Source organism: Xyrauchen texanus, chromosome 17 (genome assembly GCF_025860055.1).
Source record: "Xyrauchen texanus isolate HMW12.3.18 chromosome 17, RBS_HiC_50CHRs, whole genome shotgun sequence".
Lineage (NCBI taxonomy): Eukaryota > Metazoa > Chordata > Actinopteri > Cypriniformes > Catostomidae > Xyrauchen > Xyrauchen texanus.
In genome coordinates this window covers 27,776,952-27,797,477 of record NC_068292.1, presented here as the reverse complement: position 1 = coordinate 27,797,477, position 20,526 = coordinate 27,776,952, and the positions used below count along the sequence as shown (strand labels likewise).

Sequence of the window (20,526 nt, the reverse complement as noted above, 5' to 3'; positions counted from 1 at the left end):
CATCATGATTAAATCAATCTTATGTGAAAAATAACACTAAAATGACAACAACAATAAAATGTGTGTATATGTATATATATATATTTTTGGGATAGACAAGATTGACAAATGTGTATCAATAATACTCTTATGGCTAAAATGTTTACAGTGTTCAGTGGCTAAAATATCAATATGACAATGTTACTAAAATGTAACCATTTCATTGACTAAAACTACATTAAAAAGCCCAGTAAGCCAAATAAAACCAAGCACAATTACGGATGTGTTAGCGAGTATCACGCCATATGACAAGTCTTCACAGAGATATAAAGAGACATGATGCACCGTTAGCAAAGTGGGATTTCAGAAAATTATCCACACACTGGACAAGAGGTACCAGAGGTACTAGATTTGGAAATACCAGTTGGTCATTTAAAAAAAAAAACAACAACAACAACAACAGTTTTATGGTTTGAGTGAACCACACTTTTATATCCAGTTTCCTTTTCAAAAGAGTTTATAGAAAGTACGTTACATCCTGATTAAATGTCCCTGTTTGTTTGGACAATCTTATTTTCATGAACATTTGTATCTTCGTTTATTTAGGTGTAATATTGAGAAAATAACTAGTTTGCAGTAATGCAAAGATGTTATTGTTTAATTTTGTAAAAATATTATTTTAATTTGAAAACACTGCATTTATAGTTGTTGTTGTTGCTAGTTTGTATGTTTGAGTTGAGAAATACACATTTCAGCATTATCAGTAATCTATTTGTGCATTTTCCTTGATAACCAAGCAAGTTGACTCATGTTACTATTTGTTTATTATATCGCTATCGCAATATTAGCCTCAATAATCGCAATATGACATTTTCCCCAAATTCGTGCAACCCTAGTCTCTGCTATGATTTACTGTCAATATACTGCTAAACTCTCATTAAAATGGGGAAGAGATGACCCTGCAGCAAAACTGTAAGAGAAAATATTAAGGGGTAATTTTCCAAGGTAGAGAAAAAATATTGGGTGCTGTCTATGCTTGTGACCGTTTCCCTAATTATGACAAAATTCAGAGCAATAAATTCACGCATATGATATTTGGATATTATTTTAGTTGTATTATGCTGTCACAAGCTGATTTTGATACAACTAATTTAGAAGTTAGAGCGAATAAAAGTCTAAATCAATTCATACATTTGATATTAGTAATTAATATTATTTTATATATAAAAAAATAAGGTGGGTAGAGTTGAGTTTTGAGAGCATTTTAACATCCAAAGAAATTTAATTCAGCATCTTGCCAACTCGATTTGATTTTGATGAAAATGTTAAAAGTTATTTAAATATATATCCTAATTATTACAATTGAATCAATTCCCAGATATATACATATTTTACAAGAATTTTATTAGACAGGGTAAAAAAGTGGTCAGAGCCACTGCAGTATATGGGATGCCCGTCAGCTAAACACTTGTCTCATTGCTGCATCTGGTGTTTAAAGTGTAAATAGCTTAGTTTAAATGAAAGCAATGGATTTTTGTTTTTGAACTCCTGTTATTTTGAAAGCTTTGATGCTGATAGTATCTAGTGCAACAGCCTCTAACATTAGGGGTTCATGGTTCGAGTCCAGCAAGCTTTTGTGGTGGACTAGGGGCATAAGAAAAAGGTTGTTGCTACCCAGGCCCACCCGTGGCTACGCTTGTGTATTGACCCACTGTTTGCTTACCAACCTTAATGTAAAACTCAAGTATTACATTGAATGAATACTAGCTTATAGCTATTATAATTATGCATTCACTAGTGTAATGGCGCATTAATTATGCTGTCATCCATAAAAGATAATTCATATGAGCCTCCATATATATTACCGTTCCAAAATCATAGAAGGTATTTTTTTGTTTTTGTTTCTATATTGCATGCATATGTTATTTATGATCAACATTTTTGTTCAATGCTAGTCACAGTCTCCAGGGAGAGTTTCAGTGGCCATACAACTGGAGATTAAATTTTACTAGAAGGATGATGCAGTGTATCAAAATTAAATTTAGGATGGCTCTTGAATTTGGTTCATCATTGTCTGTGCAGTTAAATGTCCTGCAGTATTTATTAATTGTCTGATTATCAGATTTGTAGTTCTACAGAAAGGAAAGGAGAACTCAGGAAACCTGTATCTTGCAAAAGTTTATAGTGGGGAAAATTTGCTTTAAACCTTTTTTTTTATTTATTTTTTTAGTTCCCACAGGGGCATAAACATGTCAACAGAAAAACATTTATTAACAGAGGTCACAACCCCTGTGACCATACAAAATTATTTAGCACACACTATCTGATCTGTTGGCATTTCCTGCGAAAACAGAGTTAGTCATTCACTGATTTTGTTCAGAAATTTTAACTATTCATGCATAATTAGTCACTGGATGTTCCAGTGAATAGCAGAATAACAGAATAAATAGCTAGTCAAATGTAATTGAGTTCAGAATGAAATAATGCAGTAAAAAAAGCTTAAAATATGCATGGCTATTATCTTTTTCCAAGCTTTATTTGTAATTGTAAATTGTGTGCTTCAAAATAAGAGACATTTCTTAAGCGGGGGCTTTGTGTATCTTTTAAAACCCTTTGAGGACACATAACGAGGTAAACATGTTATGTTGTTTTCAGGAGATGATATCAGCAGTCTTTCTTCCACAAAGTGAGAGACACACAGACAGTCTATGTAAATGCTGTCTATGTACAGCTAAGAAAATGCAAATAATAAAGTCCAATAAAATGTCTTTGCTCTCTCTGGAGGACAAACAAAAAACCCTGAAAAAAGTGTCTGGTTCAGGGTTTGCATCACATTGAAATATAATACTCCTTCTTTACCAATCATTTTATGTATAAACACCCAACTACCCTGCAGCTTCATCCAGTATTTGGATTTTGGAGGGAATGTTTTTGTTGATGCAGGAATGTTTTGGGTCTTGCTGACTGATTAACACCTGTGTGGTGATTACCTGTGGAGCGTAACCTTTTGTGGAGGTCTCAGAACAGCGGAAATGCTCTTGCTCACCTCCTGCCTCTTTCCCCCTCAACCCTGTACAAACATCCCCACATCATCAGCAACAGGAAGACAACACATGGAGACACACCACCTTTTTGCGAGATTGCTATCTCTAATATATTTCTCTCTTCTGATGTATTCAACAGTGGAGTTTTCCACATGAGTGCATTCTTGTTTGGCGATACAGAATGCTCATCTCTTCGGAAATTCTTTTAGATTTATAAAGCTACATGTAAGAGATGATCAAGGATATTTTTCAGGCAAATCTATTATATCTGGATAGGACAGGATGGAAAATATCCAGCTTGTAAATGGTGATGAAAGTGGACTTGGACTAGCTGCCAGGACATTGTAAACTCCTGAGATAATGCATTTAAAGAGCTTCAGCTAATAATGCAGAGGACATCACAAATGTCGATGTGCATCTATTCTTTAATAACATAATCTGAAATGTCCACACAGGACATCATTTTTATTACTGTTATTCGTTCACATTACACAAAGACACCAACAATACACGAGTAGTCAATACAAAACTTTTCGATTAACTTTTTTTTTTTATTATTATTTTAGGTTGTCACATTTTGTGCCTTTTTACCTTTACTAGTTCATTGTAAATGGTCCTTCTGTGTGACCAGTGAGATACTCGTAAAAGTCATCTGCTACAAAATACTAATTACTTCCATAAAACTGTAATCAGATTACTGACTATATTGATTTCTTCATCAAAATGTAATTACACTACTAATTACTTTTAATTGTATTTCTTAAACACTTTTCAAAGAAAAGGTTTTTGTTTTTCCACTCAACAAACTCAAAATAATGTCTATATTCCGGGGACCTGGGTAGCTCAGTGAGTATTGACGCTGACTACCACCCCTTGAGTCGCGAGTTCGAATCCAGGGTGGGCTGAGTGACTCCAGCCAGGTCTCCTAAGCAACCAAATTGGCCTGGTTGCTAGGGAGGGTAGAGTCACATGGGGTAACCTCCTTGTGGTCATGATTAGTGGTTCTCGCTCTCAATGGGGCGTGTGGTAAGGTGTGCGTGGATCGCGGAGAATAGCATGAGCACAACGAGCCACGTGATAAGATGCATGGATGACGGTCTCAGAAGCGGAGGCAACTGAGACTACTTCTCTGCCACTCGGATTGAGGTGTGTAACCACGTGGACCTACTAAGTAGTGGAAATTGGGCATGCCAAATTGGGGAGAAAGGGGGATAACATTTTTAAAATTAAAAAAGAAAAAAAATTATTATGTCTGTCTTGTTCATTGTCACACTCAAATTATGCACAACACAACGAAATTAAGCCACAGCACATCGTAAAAATCCACAACACAACGCAATTAAGGCACAACACAACATTTTCAGAAAAGGATATTTATAAATATGCTGTACTTATTTGTTCTGAAGTGCTTTGGACAACACATACCTGGTTGGGTTTCTACCAGTCTCATATGCATGCAACTCTTGAGTAGTGGTGGCGTAGTGGGCTAAAGCACATAACTGGTAATCAGAAGGTTGCTGGTTCGAGCCCCACAGTCACCACCATTGTGTCCTTGAGCAAGGCACTTAACTCCAGGTTGCTCCGGGGGGGATTGTCCCTGTAAAAGTGCACTGCAAGTTGCTTTGTATAAAAGCGTCTGCCAAGTGGATAAATGTAAACGTAAACTCTTATTGCACATAAATTAATCCACATTTCCAAAGGTTCCAAATCAATTTATTTTCATAAAGACATTTCTGGCATACATTGAGTCTCTTCTGTTTAACTTTCCATGCTGAAAAACCATTACATGTTGACCGGGTGAACTTCTCTTGTGTGTGACTTGCAGTGGGATTGGCAAATCTCTGCTTCTTGCAAGCAGCCTTACACCCGGTCTACACCGGACGCGAGCGGGTGTTATGTCACGTCAAAAGCAATAGAACCCCATTATAATCAATGATGATGTCTACACTGGAAGCATCCATTGTGTTGCATCTTAATTTCATTGTGTTTTGGCTTGTTTCCATTGTTTTAGTTGCATTTTGAATTTAGTGCTGTGCACCCCTTGACCACTGTAGTGTTCTACATAAATAATATTACTTTAGAAATGTGTAACCCAAATAATGTTCTTAAAAGTAATTAACTTCATTGAAAGTAGCTGTAATCTGATTAAAATGTAATGTTAATCTTCTTTACAATTTCTAAATATGTATTTTACTATTTAATATTATATTTGTATTAACAATTTATTTTAGATATCTTTATATTTGTAGATTACACCCAACACATTAAATTTGAAAAGTACAAATATTCCATGTAGTCGCATGATTAATATGGTCATGATATATAATGTCAATAGAATTAGCAGTATAGGCAGTATAAATACAATTTAAAATGGTAACATGACACACCATAGGACATGTCAACTTCCTGAATGAATTTCATGTCTAACAATGACTACCCACACACATATGCATGAGATGTCAGAACTCTCAGTTCTCTCTGTTGTGCTGAGGTAATGTGCTCTTAACTGCTGCTTTCTCCTTGATAAAATCTCAGGCAGAGCAAAGTCAACAGGAGCTTCAACATCAATATCTCTTTCTCTTACACACACACACACACACACACACACACACTTCAAAGCTGCTCTGTTGATGAGGACCATGCTCCTCTAGTTTAATTTTTCCATGCACCCAATCATTTCAATCACACCTGATTCTGCACATGGTGGAAACTGGGATCAAAGAGGACTCCAGCTCCAGAGTGCCAAGAGGAAGGTTCTGTTCTCTGGTCCCTTACATCTGGAAAATACAGCTGTTCACTTTCATTCATCTATGTGTGTGAGAAGCCTCAGTTAATCAAATCAAAACTGAACTAGATTTCTTGAATTCTGAACACACCAACTCAGACCAACATTCTTAGAACAAGGGCAAGCATGACTATAAGAGCATAAATGAATTCTTCACAATGAATTGAGCTCATTATATGGAAATCCAGAAGGAATTCCCCTCAAATGTACTGATCTAGTGGAGCATTTACATCAGTCTGCCTTGTTGTCGCCTTTTTAAAATGCCAATCTGTGTGACTAGAGTATCCTGCCCTCACATCACCATGGTTGCACAGTACAAGAGCGGCCATGCTGAACTAAACTACCCGCAAGTCCGTGCTGAATGTTCTTACATCTCCCTGCATTTCTATCCATCTGGAGCAGCTTAAAAATTAATCAGAACTGTGGGGTACAGAGGGATGAAAAGAAGACAAAACAACAGAAATTCGTGGACTCATAATGCACATTTTTATAGAATGTTTCTCGTTGTTGGAGCAAAATGCTGTATGTCGTATATTTTTTTTGTTTCAATATTTCCCATCGTTTTTGACCTTTGGATGCAATGCAGTGTAACTGAACACCTCCAGATTTTTAGAAGAATATCTCAGCTCTGTAGGTCCATACAATGGAAGTGAATTGTGCTCAAAACTTTGAAGCTCCAAGAAGCACTTAAAGGCAGCATAAAAGTAATTCATAAGACTCCAGTGGTTTCTTCCATGTCTTCTGAAGTGATCTAACTGGTTTTGGGTGAGAACAGGCTGAAATGTAGCTTCTTTTTCATTGTGCATCTTGCTATTACAGTAATCTAGACTGAGATCACAATGGCCAAGGTGACTGCTGCATCATGATTTATATTGAAAAATGAATCTGTTTTCAACCAAAACCAATCAAATCTCTTCAGAGAGTTTTTGAAGCTTCAAAGATTTGGTCACCATTCACTTGCATTTTATGGACAAACAGATCATAAATCTGTCATATCTCCATTAAAATATCTTTGAGTTCAGCAGAAAAAAGAAAGCCATACACATAAGGGTGAGTAAATGATGAGAAAATGTTCATTTCTGGGTGAACTATTTCTATAGCGTGTATCAAACCTGAAACACTCCTTTAAGTTTTCCAGCGTTTGTGTTCATTTTGACAGCAGAGCATAAGGTTCAGTTTAACACAAAAAATTACCTCACATCCTCTACTAGCATGAGGGAATGTTAGGCAGACCTCCTTTAGATCACAGATTTCTGCGCTAATAAAATTTCTAACCCTATAATGGCTTGTTTTAAGCAGCATTAGAGTAGAAACGTGATAGACATGACTCTAAATGGATCCAAAATTTGCTGTTTTTTTTCCACAAATGTGTGCATGCCAGAGTCCAAACTTTTAGCAAGCTGTTTTTCCATAGTCAAACATCAGATTTCTGTCAAAAAATACTTAATGTAAACATTTTTTAGATTGTGCAAACTTCATTGCATTGGTCTACTACTGTTTGCAAAAACACAATGTAATGAACACCTTAAGCTATAGTAGGATGGGTGTCTGGGTCATAAGCTGCAGAGCTGGTGCACCAGTTCATATGAATAAATACTATATAAACATATGACTATTAATGTGAAAAAAAAATGCTGTAGAAAATGCCATTGGGCTCTTTTCAGTCTTTCGTATTCTTGAAAAGAACCAAGCAGAAAGGTCTTGTGTGAGTTGTGGTTCAAGCTTTCATTTTTTTCCTCTCTCTGCACCATTTGATGCTGTTGAATTGACATCATTTTGACAATCAACTTTTTTTTTCTTGCTCCGAGTGATTCTGGATGCTTTGTCCCAACAATAATATAGAGTGAGTCTGAACACATTACTTTTTCTTTCATCTTTTGTCAGAACACTCAAGGCTCATATGGATTATCTTGTCATCAAATAGCTGAATAAGTGCACTTGTATGAACCCTGTCTGTGTGTCTGTTTACTCACTTTGCCTCCACTCACCATGGTCTACACACATGAAAAATGAGCCTTCAAGGATTCCTTCCAGATCAATAGAACTGCTGCTATTTCCTGCTGTGATTGCTCTGACCGCTTTGTCTAGCTGCTAGAGTGTTGTGACTGCAACTGTAATGTCAATATTCTTTAGAAAAATTTACTGCCGAACCTTAATTGTTTGTCAAAGGGAAGGGTAGCAGACAGGCATACATTTTTTTTCAACACCTACCAATGCCGAGAATTAAGAAAATATACTATCCTTAAATATTTCTTATCAACAATGAAACCATGAATATTTCTATTGTAGATGTACAGGATAATAATGTATATAAAATGATTTTTGTTTTATTCTGTATTATTTTTCACTCTGCATCATATATGAGATACATGAGATCAATATAATAATCTCTGTGTATATAATCCCTGATTCTCAGTGAAACACTGCTTATCACAAAATGTAGAGACACTTTATGGTTTTGATTCTCATATTTTCATTTAGGTGGCTAAATGAGAAGAATATTCCATATGTGTGCTTTGACATGGAGTTGCTGAAACCTTACCAGATACATTACTAATGATAGATTTACGCTGGGGTAAAAGTGGTTTGAAGTCTTAAGAATTTGTGAGAAGTTGTGCAAGTCATGACAGATTTTTAATAGGCGGTTTGTATGTCTTTGATTTGAATTTGTTATAATATGAGTATTGAGTTGCAAAACCTATGCCCCATCATAATGAACACTGTATGCCAACTTTTAAAATACATCACTTCACAGCATTTTCAATACACTGATCACCATTATGTAAATCATAATGTATGAAACAATTACTTTAAAATCAGTTTATTTGTAGGGTCTAAATTTCCCTTAATGCCGACAGAGTGTTTTTGTTGTACATAAAATAAGCAGGATCACTTGGCACATCATGTCCTGCACAATAGAGGAGGTAGAGCAGGCTTGGGAAAATTGTTTGGTACAAAAATGAATTAAATATGTATTTGTTTCTCACCCACACCTGTCATATCAATTCTGAAGTCATGGATTAAACCACTGGAGTTGTATGTATTACTTTTATGTTGCTTTTATGTGCTTTTTGGAGCATCAACATTTTGGCAGCCCTTCACATTGAATGGACCTGCAAATATTACTACTGTTTTAATTTGTGTTCTGAAGAAAGAAAGTCATAGACAGATTGGATGAGGGTGAGTAAATGATAAGAGAATTTTCATTTTTGGGTTAATTATTTCTTTAATTAGTACATGGGGGGCCACATTGTCCTCCTTTTGAGATACAATGTTCCACAATGATTTAATTCTTGTATCTTTTAAGCCCAGGAATAGTTTTTTTAAACAATTTTTAGAATTTTGTGACTGGTGGAATGTTCTGCCTGAAGTATTGCTCTACAAATGTTGATACTTTTCTATCTTTATAAAGGCTAAGCATAATTATAAATAATTTTATCATCTCTACTTTCCTAGTAATTTATTATACCAATTAACACACTCTCTACATCAGGGGTCAGTATTATTAAAAAACAAACAATATTTTCAAAAAATATTATTATTAAAAATGTCACTGTTTTATTCTATTACATTAATACTTTTAAAGCTACTAAAGTTATTCAGCCAAAAGTAATGAGTGGTTTTCTTGTTAATGTTGTTTGATTAATAGCCTTTATATGACATAGCCTATGAGGCAGTGGTTAATTTGGTACTCTTCAAGTCCAACATTTTGATGCAAATATGCTTTTTGTCCCACTGTTTAAATTCACTTTAGACATAAACAACTGCATTTACATGAAATCCTCATCAAGATGGGCATTGGCAGAATTAGAAAGTGTATTTGATCATTAGCGCTCAAACATTAGCCGCCTGTCAATCAAACAACACCTAGCTACAGATGTCAGAAAATAAAAAGTCAATCTTTTATATTTCATCTAGATCAAGCAACCAGTGGTGCTCTTGCTATCGTGATTGATGTAATGAACACCCCTGTTCTAGATGTAAAACATAGGCTAAATATAGAAAACATTTCAAAATTTTGATCGAGGACATCGCTCTTTTTTTCCGATAAACATCTAGATAATTTTATTGCCCAGCCCTATTGATAACATTGCATTAATCTCTCACAGCAGCCCAGTAATCTCAGTGATAAATTAGAGAAAAAAGAAATTAGAGGCAGGATTAATGCTGATATCTGGCTTGAGCAAGTTAAACTCACATGGCACAATCATGCAATTGGCCTTTTTCATGCAAAATGCCCTTCCAGGTGTGGCTGTAAACTATGCTTGAGGCATTCTCCACATCCATAACAGTTGGCGCCAGATCTGCAGCAGCCCTTCAAGTTTTTTATGTGTGATTTGATTTGAGGGGAGTCACAAGACTCTCCCTAGCCAATCATGTTGATAGATACAAATAAAATCAGGACAGGGAAATGGCGAACACAGATGGTGGGAAAATAGCTTAAAATTAACTCAAGTAAATGTATACAATTCTTAAACTACTTAAAAGTACAATTCTTGGGAAGAATTACTTAATTACAGTAATGTGAGTATTAGTAATTCGTTACTTTACACCCCTGGATATTCTTAGTCCTTATTTTAAATGAGCATTGAGTCCAGAAGTGAGGCTGTATTTCTTGTAGAATCGTCTATGCCCATATGATACAATCTCTTTCCAGCTACACATATTGATGCCAGCCTTTTGTAGAGTAGCAAATTGAAAGAAAATGTTGGTGTAGCATGTGAATATAAAATTGTATCTTAATGATGTTATATTTTATTTTCAAAGAACACTTAAATTCACCCCAGGTAAATGTAAGCTTTATCATGCTTTTGGTTGTCACCATAGCACGTTTGTTTTAGAGATCAACATCACACTTTCTAAGCTGAGCCCTTCATTATTGTGCGAGCACAGTGTGCGGCTGCTTTTCTCGCTTGCAATTACAATGTACAGTACCTCCTCATCTGATTCCATGAAAGCAAGGCTGTGATTAGCTCTTGTTGGGAGTGCAGACTATAACTCATGTGCTTGTTGGTCTGGTGATATCATAGTGTGAATGGTTCTGAAAATATATACTCTGAACTTAATAAAAATTCTCTCAGTTCTTTCCATTTATATTATTGACTGACTTTCTTACCAAATTACCTTGGGTCATGTGCTTACGCTATTTGTCACAAATAAATTAGCCAGTACAATGTTCCAATAGAATGAACAGCTTTCAACTTTTTTCTTTTTGTTATATGTAGATCAATTTAAAACTATTTACCAGGCCTTCATTGTTAGTTTTTGATACTGTTATTTTGGATTTTGAAAAGTAACAGCAGCAAAATGACCGTCGCAGACCCTGATTTTCAATGAAAAAAAGCCTAAAAAAAGAGCTAAAAGTGCAAGAAGTTGAAGAAACACACTTTTGGGTATTTGGGTAGTTGACAAATAGCATAGACATTGACTTGGGTGAATTATACTTTATGAATGTAGAAGGGAAAGTGCTTTTTATGCTTAACTGGTCACCATTTATTTTATGTTTTTTTTTTTTTTAAACCATGTTTAGTGATGTCATAAAATCTCATAGTTTGAGATGACGTACATAACACGTCACATTGTCCTCGCTGTTTGAAATGTCATGGAAACTACCCATATACTGTATGTTCTTAGCTTTTTTACCAAAACAATTTACAAGAGCTTTTTGTAGAATAAAGGCCTTTTTGCATCAGACCTAACTGCTAGTGAACTCAGTATGTGCTTAAGTTAAACTCTATTTGGATTTTGGATCATCCACTCATTTATAATCATTCCTGTCCAGGGAGTTTTTTGGGGGGTTGTTAAATATCTGTGAAAAGTGAATTGCCTCTACTGCACTCATTGCTCAGTGCTGGTTAATGCTTAACAACTTTGAAATGTTTCCTTCCTTTAGATTGGCTGGATATCAGCCAACAGCTCCTTTTCAGGGTTTTATCTGATAATGATGTGCATTTGAGTGTGTAATGGGCTGTTTTATCTCTGAGAGGTTGTTTATTTCACCTGACATGCTTCTTCAAAAACAGAATTGCATTTATCCTATGGACATGCCTTTATAATCATAGCTAAAATGAAGTCTGTGCTCTGTTTTGGGTCCTGAACCTTCATGAATGGGAATATCCGAAATGTCCTGTTTAAACTGACATCTTTTTACAACCTCTTTCTTTCTATGCTGTGCCTCACTCCTGTCAGAGTGATAGTCAACTTCTTTGTGTCATGGCAACAGGTATGTGGGCTTGTTCTGCATTAGTCAGAATTGACTCCAGACACAAGGTCTATTCTCCTGAGTGCACCAGAGAACAGAACCTCTGACTCACAGTTCCCTAGACCTGTATTACCCATTTTGCTACACATTAAGGTGTTAGTGCTGTAGCCTGCAGACTGCCCTGTACGTGCTTTACGGTCTGAAGGAGAAAGTTTCACAGATTTATACTCTGCCCACAAGTTTGTTTGACTCTGACACAGGGTGAGAAGGTAACATTTGCTTATGACAGATAAAACGGTAATAGGAAGAAATGCACATTTACAAAAATTGTGTGCGGATACTAATTTCCGATTATTTAGAACAAAATCTGCAGATATAGTTTGGTTAGTTTTATACTACCTTTTTCATTCCATTGATAATTAATTGCAAAATTTAATAGAAATGTCATTAATAACTTTGTTCTCTATGGGTGTTTAAAAATTAGCTCAATAACTTCCTATGTCGTGAATCAGTATATAGTAAACACAAATACAGTGCATCCGGAAAGTATTCACAGCGCTTCACTTTTTCCACATTTTGTTATGTTTGAGCCTTATTCCAAAATGGATTAAATTCAGTATTATCCTCAGAATTCTACAAACAATACCCCATAATGACAACGTGAAAGAAGTTTGTTTGAAATCTTTGTGAATTTATTAAAAACAAAATAAATCACATGTACATAAGTATTCACAGCCTTTGCCATGACACTCAAACTTGAGCTCAGGTGCATCTTGTTTCCACTGATCATCCTTGAGATGTTTCTACAACATGATTGGAGTCCACTTGTGGTAAATTCAGTTGATTGGACATGATTTGGAAAGGCACACACCTGTCTATATGAGGTCCCACAGTTAACAGTACATGTCAGAGCACAAACCAAGCCATGAAGTCCAAGGGATTGTCTGTAGACCTCCGAGACAGGATTGTATCGAGGCACAGATCTGGGGAAGGGTACAGAAATATTTCTGCAGCATTGAAGGTACCAATGAGCACAGTGGCCTCCATCATCTGTAAATGCAAGAAGATTGGAACCACCAGGACACTTCCTAGAGCTGACTGTCCAGCCAAATTGAACAATCAGGGGAGAAGGGCCTTAGTCAGGGAGGTGACCAAGAGCCCGATGGTCACTCTAACAGAGCTCCAGCGTTTCTCTGTGGAGAGAGGAGAACCTTCCAGAAGAACAACCATCTCTGTAGCACTCCACCAATAAGGCCTGTATGGTAGAGTGGCCAGACGGAAGCCACTCCTCAGTAAACAGCCCACCTGGAGTTTGCCAAAATGCACCTGAAGGACTCTCAGACCATGAGAAACAAAATTCTCTGGTCTGATAAATCAAATATTGAACTCTTTAGCCTGAATGGCAAACGTCATGTCTAGAGGAAACCAGGTGCCGCTCATCACCTGGCCAATACAATCCCTACAGTGAAGCATGGTGGTGGCAGCATCATGCTGTGGGGATGTTTTTCAGCGGCAGGAACTGTGAGACTAGTCAGGATTGAGGGAAAGATGAATGCAGCAATGTACAGAGACATTCTTGATTGACTGGGGTGAAGGTTCATCTTCCAACTGGACAACGACCCTAAGCACACAGGAGTGGCTACGGGACAACTCTGTGAATGTCTTTGAGTGGCCCAGCCAGAGCCCAGACTTGAAACCGATTGAACCTCTCAGGAGAGATCTGAAAATGGCTGTGCACTGACGCTCCCCATCCAACCTGATGGAGCTTGAGAGGTCCTGCAAAGAAGAATGGGAGAAACTGCCCAAAAATAGGTGTGCCAAGCTTGTAGCATCATACACAAAAATACTTGAGGCTGTAATTGATGCCAAAGGTGCTTCAACAAAGTATTGAGCAAAGGCTGTGACTACTTATGTACATGTAATTTCTTTCGTTTTTTATTTTTAATACATTTTCAAAGATTTCAAACAAACTTCTTTCACATTGTCATTATGGGGTATTGTTTGTAGAATTTTTAGTAAAATAATGAATTTAATCAATTTTGGAATAAGGCTGTAACATAACAAAATGTGGAAAAAGTGAAGCGCTGTGAATATTTTCCGGATGCACTGTATGTGCACTGGCAAGGGTGTTCATGCACCAAACATTGGACCACTTATGATTCAATCACCTGTGACATGATTACAAGCTAATTTAAACATTACTATGAAAGATCAATTACATAAATAAAAGAAGTGTATTTTTAACCTTCATTTACACTCAAAAATTAAGCCATTACCCTTTCTTAATTGCAATTAAGAATGTTTTTACAAGCAAAATAATTTAGTTTATTCAGATTAAGTCAGTTTCATTAAGCCAACATAATGAAGTTAAATTAGGTTGAATATTTTAGATAATGTTTAATAAAATTGTCTTATGTTGGCCCAACTGAATACATTTTATTAATCATTAGAATTACCAGGTGAGCAAGTGTTAGGACAGTGAAACTATTGCACTTTTGATAGCAACTGCTCATGAAGGTAAGCAGCACTCAAATCGAACATCACTTGAATGTTAGAGTCCATCCTTAACCTAATCACAAGTGGCAATCTTCACCATGATGGTAACCCTCAAAACTCCAGCATAACAGACTCTCTTTTCTACCAATATAACAGAACATTAAACAGTAACAAATCTGCTCTTTTTCTCATCTTGTGAAAAATGCATAAAATAACATTTAATTTCAACATTAGCTCACCCAACCTAGCATTCTAGGAAATTTTAGGGAGCGAATGTTTCAGTGCACAGGAATGGTTTTGTGATTGAGACAGCCTTAGAAAATGGCAGACTCCCTGATCAATGCTCTGACTAATGAACTAGGCAGCTAATTGAGACACCCTATGTTTTAAACAAACATCGGCCGATGTCTGATAGAGCAGATAATTGCTTTTATCAGCGGATACCGATGTTTTGCAGATACATCAGTGCATCTCTAGTTTTAAGCTGTGTGAAGAAATGCATTCCTTCCATTTTACTCACTTTTACTATGTTACAAACTTTACAGTTTGCTGTAGGTTTATTGAACAAGTCTTGATGTGTTTGTGTTGCCTTAAGCAAGACTTTGTGTGTACTGCATTAGCTGGTTGATAGATATGTTTTTATACCTGTTGGGGAAAAAGCTTTAAAATTGTTGACAGGTAGTTAAGACCACAGCTGTCATATCAGATCCCAAACTCACTGACTCCCTCACTACCCTGATCTGTCAATACACAGAGAGTATAGCTCGAATGAAGACTGTCTCTACGTATATCCTGTCACCTGGTCTGACCTTCTCACTTGATACTGACTTTTTTGTCCTCAGGGTATTATGTCCATATTTTCCATTATCCTTGACTCCTATTCCTCATTATTTTTGCAAGATAGTTGTTCAATTTTTTAATAAACCTAAAACACATAAATCCATCTCGTACGTTGTGTGTCACTGAGCAGTGCACACTCACACACACACACAAGTCCTTGTTAGAGTAGCTCTCCTGTAATTATCCCCCCTGCAAATGACTGTCTGGACTGGAGTCAAATTCTATCACTTTCTATCCCTCTCTCTCTCTCTCTCTCTCTCTCTCTCTCTCTCTCTCTCTCTCTCTCTCTCTCTCTCTCTCTCTCTCTCTCTCTCTCTCTCTCTTTCTCTCTCTGTGTGATAACATCACTGATTTGATCAGAGCTAATGAAGCATTTTGTTTTCTTGTCCAGATCTCTTTCCAACCCAAATTTGTGGTTCCTTGTGGTTCCTTCTCTTGCCCGTCTATTTTTTATTATCAAAAATCAAGACAAGTTCTACATCCTTCTCACATGAAATCTGTTCCTTATTAAACAAACTGTTTAGCTGTATTCAATAACAAATGAATTATGGAAATAGAGAATGTTTCTGCTACTTAAATTCAAACAATTCACAAGAAACCACTTACGATGGATTGAAAAGTATGACTCAATAACCATAGAACAGAGTGCAGACAGGTTCAGTGCCAGAAATGCATTAATGCACCAATATAGACACACACACACATGAACAGCATGTGCACACACACATGCCTAACTGCTAATTCCTGTCTAAATGTGCTTCATTATTGACCCTTTATGCTGAGATAATCTCATCATGGTATTGATCACTAAGTCAGTAATGGTAAAGTAACTAATGGGAGTACAAAATAAGCTATATTTGGGCTGCGGACTCTTAGAAAGCAAATACTATAGATATCTTCACTGCTCCAAATAAAATGTGTTTGTGTATGTGGGGGGAGGATTTATGAGGAAACCCTAGGCTAAATTACATCTCATCCCTTTTTGATTTTCCGAATCTGAGGCAGCAAAAAAAATAAAAATACCAGGGTTTTTCCTTCAAATAAGGCTCTTTTTATGTTCCAATGTCTGTTATTTATTAAAACTGATTCCAAGATTTTGTACTGATGGTCAAAATTAACAGTCAGCAAGCACCAAACGAGAATAAAAATGAGTATGTGGGACAAAGTCATGCGCTTTCATTCTTTAGTGGCAGGTGCTGTTTCACTGTGAGACAGAGACCGACTCATCTCGTATATGATTTTGCAAGTGACACACTATTTGTCACAAAAGGGGAAAAAAACAGCTTAATAATAAATTATCATAAATGAATCATGGTAATGGGTTTGTAATTATAATTTAATAATAAACAAATAATCATAAATTGGACAAATTAATAATTGTATTAATAAAAGATCATGCTAAAAGCAGTTTTAGAAATGTTTTTGGTTAGAAAATGTTCACTTGCCATTGTCAGATGTGGAAAAGGTTAATTTCATATCCTAATCACATCTGAAAATGTCTTTCTTTTTCTCCTCATTCTCGTTGCAGTGGTGTTCGTGTGTTGCTCTCCGGATGTTTTTCGTCAGTTGATGGTGCACTTCCGCAGGGCAGGTCTCCCTCAGGAGGAGTTTGTATTCTTCTACATTGACATCTTTGGACGTAGTTTGCAGTCCCAGTCTTCTAGGCCATGGGCCAGAGGGGACCCAGATGATGCCCTTGCGAAGGAGGCCTTCCAGGTGATTAAAGGACTGCAACATGAGAGAGAGAGTGTGACCGGGAAATTATGATAGATAGAGTGCAAGACAGACAGACAGATAGATATAAACAGAGACATCCCTGTTAATCAGGATAATGGTAGCCTATGTTATCAGCTGTCCTTTTCAAAAGCTTGAGCCTTAAAAATACACAAAGACTCTCCCCAATGCACACAGACTCACACACTCCCTACATTCTTGCTTATATTTCTTGTTTGTGTGTGTTTGAGTTTAAATAAAATGTGTTCTAGCAAATTTTATTTAAACTCTCTATACTGGAAAAAAATAACTGTTATGTTTAAGGGTGCTCAGAATAATATTATAGCCATATTCATATTGAGGATGTGGACTGCGGTCACCAGTCACCAGAGTTTCTGTGCAGGGCATGAGAATATGTCTTGAACGTCAACACTGTAATATATTTATATTCTATTTATATTTAAATTTTGTACATAAATATGGCAAAGCCAAAAGTACCCATAGTTTAATAAATGTATTCTTTATGTTTGTAATCCTTATTTTCCTAACAGAAATAATCTGTTTCTATTTAATTTGTGAATTATGAGAGAACTTGTGTAAGGAAAACAGTAAGGGAAAATAAAAAAAGAACCTGTTATATAATTGTTTGACAGGTTCTTTTTTATTTATTTGTTATGTTTTGGTTTTTTTTGCAGATTCTGCAGCTCATCTGATTGCAATTTGCTAAGGCCTCTGTTTCAGACATAACCCTCTAAATATTTTGTGTGATGGTAATTGTATATTTTGCTTCTTAGAGTGTGAAGATTTTGACCTACCTAGAGCCCCAGAATCAAGAGTACAAAGAATTCATCACTAATCTGAAATCAGATGCCAAAAGAATGTTCAACTTCACAGTGGAGGATTCTTTGGTAAGACAGATTATTGCTCAATGTGTGTGTGTCTACATCTTGAACTGCTCTCTCTTCTACATATGCTATTGTGAAATGACGTTTTCGGTTTTTTAGTGTGACTTTCTGCCAAGTTTCCACTGTGCTCTCCATCTTCTCCATCTTCTCTTGCAATTACTGTTTGTTTTTGTTTGAAAATTTGCATTCACTCATTATGTGCCTGAAGAGACTCACCTGCTCAGAATTAATTAATTAATGTTTTTCTGCCAAAGTACGTTGCATGTGTTTACAGCCTCTTCTGTCATAGTTACCTGTTCTCTCTATAATAGATGCAAACAGGCTGCTAGAGTACTTTTATGCTCCCTCTTTCCCATTCACTCTCTCTTCAATCATGCTACGTTGGTAAAGGTTGAAAACAGTTATGTATATTTCTGTGTATGTGAGGCACAGCATAAGAAATTAATGTGATGTTTACCAATTCAGTTCAGTGGCTGTCAGCTGCACAGAGTCCATCAAGACACCCCAGTGGAGCACATGTGTGTGATTTCTTTGTTTGTTAATCTATGTGCTGCTTCTGTATTCTTTATTAGAGCAGGGCACACATTATTAACAGTATTTAAGTAATTTAGTTCAATTCAGGAAACCTCAGCAACCCTGATGAGCCAATGCCATTTTTATTTCACATTGCCACACACACACACACACACACACTGGACCTGATTAAACTAAATAGATCTACTTATGTATGACTACAAGCTCTGTAGTCACAGGTTACAAAGTGACAGCCCTACTGAAAAGACCATTTAGACCACTTTTCCATGCTGTTTTAGTCTGGTTTATGCTAGCTAGTGCTGGTTAAGCAGGTCTAGTAGCTGGTGGACAACAAATACTGATCAACCAGCATGATCTTTCTAGTATAGCTGGTTGACCAAAGAAGTCTTGCTGGTTAAGAATTCTTGTTGAACACCAGCACACCAGCATCCAAAACACAACATATGCTAAAGTGACCAGAATTGCTGGTCTTTTCAACAAAGATGACTAACACAACTTGTCAGCCAGTTTAAACTAGAATGCACCAGTGTTTACTTATTCCTCATGGATTTACATTTGTTAATGCTTCAAAATTTATTTGAAAATGCTTTTTAAACCAGCCTAAGTTAGTTTGCTGGTCTTAGCTGGTCTCCTAGCCTGGTAATGCTGGTCTGTTTGCTAGTTTTAGAGTGGTTTTGGGCACTTATCAGCTGGTCGGGATGGGAGATCTGTTAAACCAGTTGAGCACCACTTTGATCAGGCTGGGAGACTATCTTGACCAGCTTAAATCAGCTAAAACCAACATACTGTTTTAGGCTGGTGTAAGATGTTGTAGAAGTTGAATAAAAGAGCGCCCCTTCGATATAACTGATTTTCACTGCATAGCTTGAAAGATCCGGAATTCTCATCCACTTCCTATTCATTAATGAACTGGCTAATTTGTGGGCAAAGACTATTTCCAAAAGAAACGTTCCTTATAATTTAGATTTGCACTTTAGTGAGACATTTAATACGCTATCATGAAACCATCTCCAAGAGTTTTGCTGAAAGTTGTGTCATAGCTCTTGCCATTTGTAATGTAAGAGTACCTTAGTTCAGAGCTCTTGAAGTTTGAAAAAAAGAATGTCAACCTGTTTATTCTCATGCTAAATGGCTGTGATTAACAACGGGGTAGGAATTATCACAATTCTCTCCCAGATGAACATGCAGTATGAGAACGTTTGATTGTGTTATTTTGTCAGAGGCATGTAGATTTTCCCCTCAGTGTTGATTTAAATTGTCAGGCTGAAGTCTGATCAGTCTGAGATTGTCTCTGTCTTACCAGTCTCAAGTGTTTTCCTGAGTCCCTGTTCATATTTAGTGAGTGACAGGGGGCTTGAGTGTCGCAGGTTTTCAGATTTATGAAAGGAAACAATTTTTTTACTTTTTGCCTTCATTTTATGAAAGATGGATCACATGAAAAAGCAGAACAATAACATGTTCAAAGAAGAGTCTGTGTTGAGAAATACATCTAACAAGTCCATCAGCACCTGTGGATGCTGAACACTGATTGGTAATGCTGGCAATCATGTCACAAAGGAAATTATGTTTACAGTGAAAAAAAAGGGACACATACAGTCCCTAACTTACAACCCCAATTCTGAAAAAGTTGGAACAGTATGGAAAATGCTAATTAAAACAAAAAGTAGTGATTTGTAAATTATATTCACCCTGTGCTATATTGAAAGCACTACAACACATTATTTGATGTTTTACCTTGTGATTTTATTTATTTTTTATATGTACTCTCATTTTAAATCAGATGATTGCAACCCGCTCGAAAAAGTTGGGACAGTCGAGTGTTTACCACTGTGAAACATCACCATTTCTTCTAATAACACTTATTAAGCTTTTGGGCACTAAAGACACAAGATTGTTAAGTTTAACCAGCAGACTTTTTTCCCATTCATCCATTATGCACTTCTTCAACTGCACAAGTGTACAGGGCATATGTTGCCATATTGTGCGCTTCATAATGCACCACACATTCTCAATTGGAGACAGGTCAGG

General features: G+C 36.4%; 1 protein-coding gene across 1 annotated transcript in view; it reads left to right on the top strand.

Moving 5' to 3' along the window:
• The window catches only part of LOC127657968 (atrial natriuretic peptide receptor 1-like), a 61,256-nt gene that overhangs the window by 12,389 nt on the left and 28,341 nt on the right, over positions 1-20,526 (top strand). The window contains exons 3-4 of the mRNA XM_052147009.1: positions 16,875-17,062; positions 17,854-17,967. Of these exons, the coding sequence (XP_052002969.1) occupies positions 16,875-17,062; positions 17,854-17,967 (302 nt within the window). The remainder of the gene's footprint in view (positions 1-16,874; positions 17,063-17,853; positions 17,968-20,526) is intronic.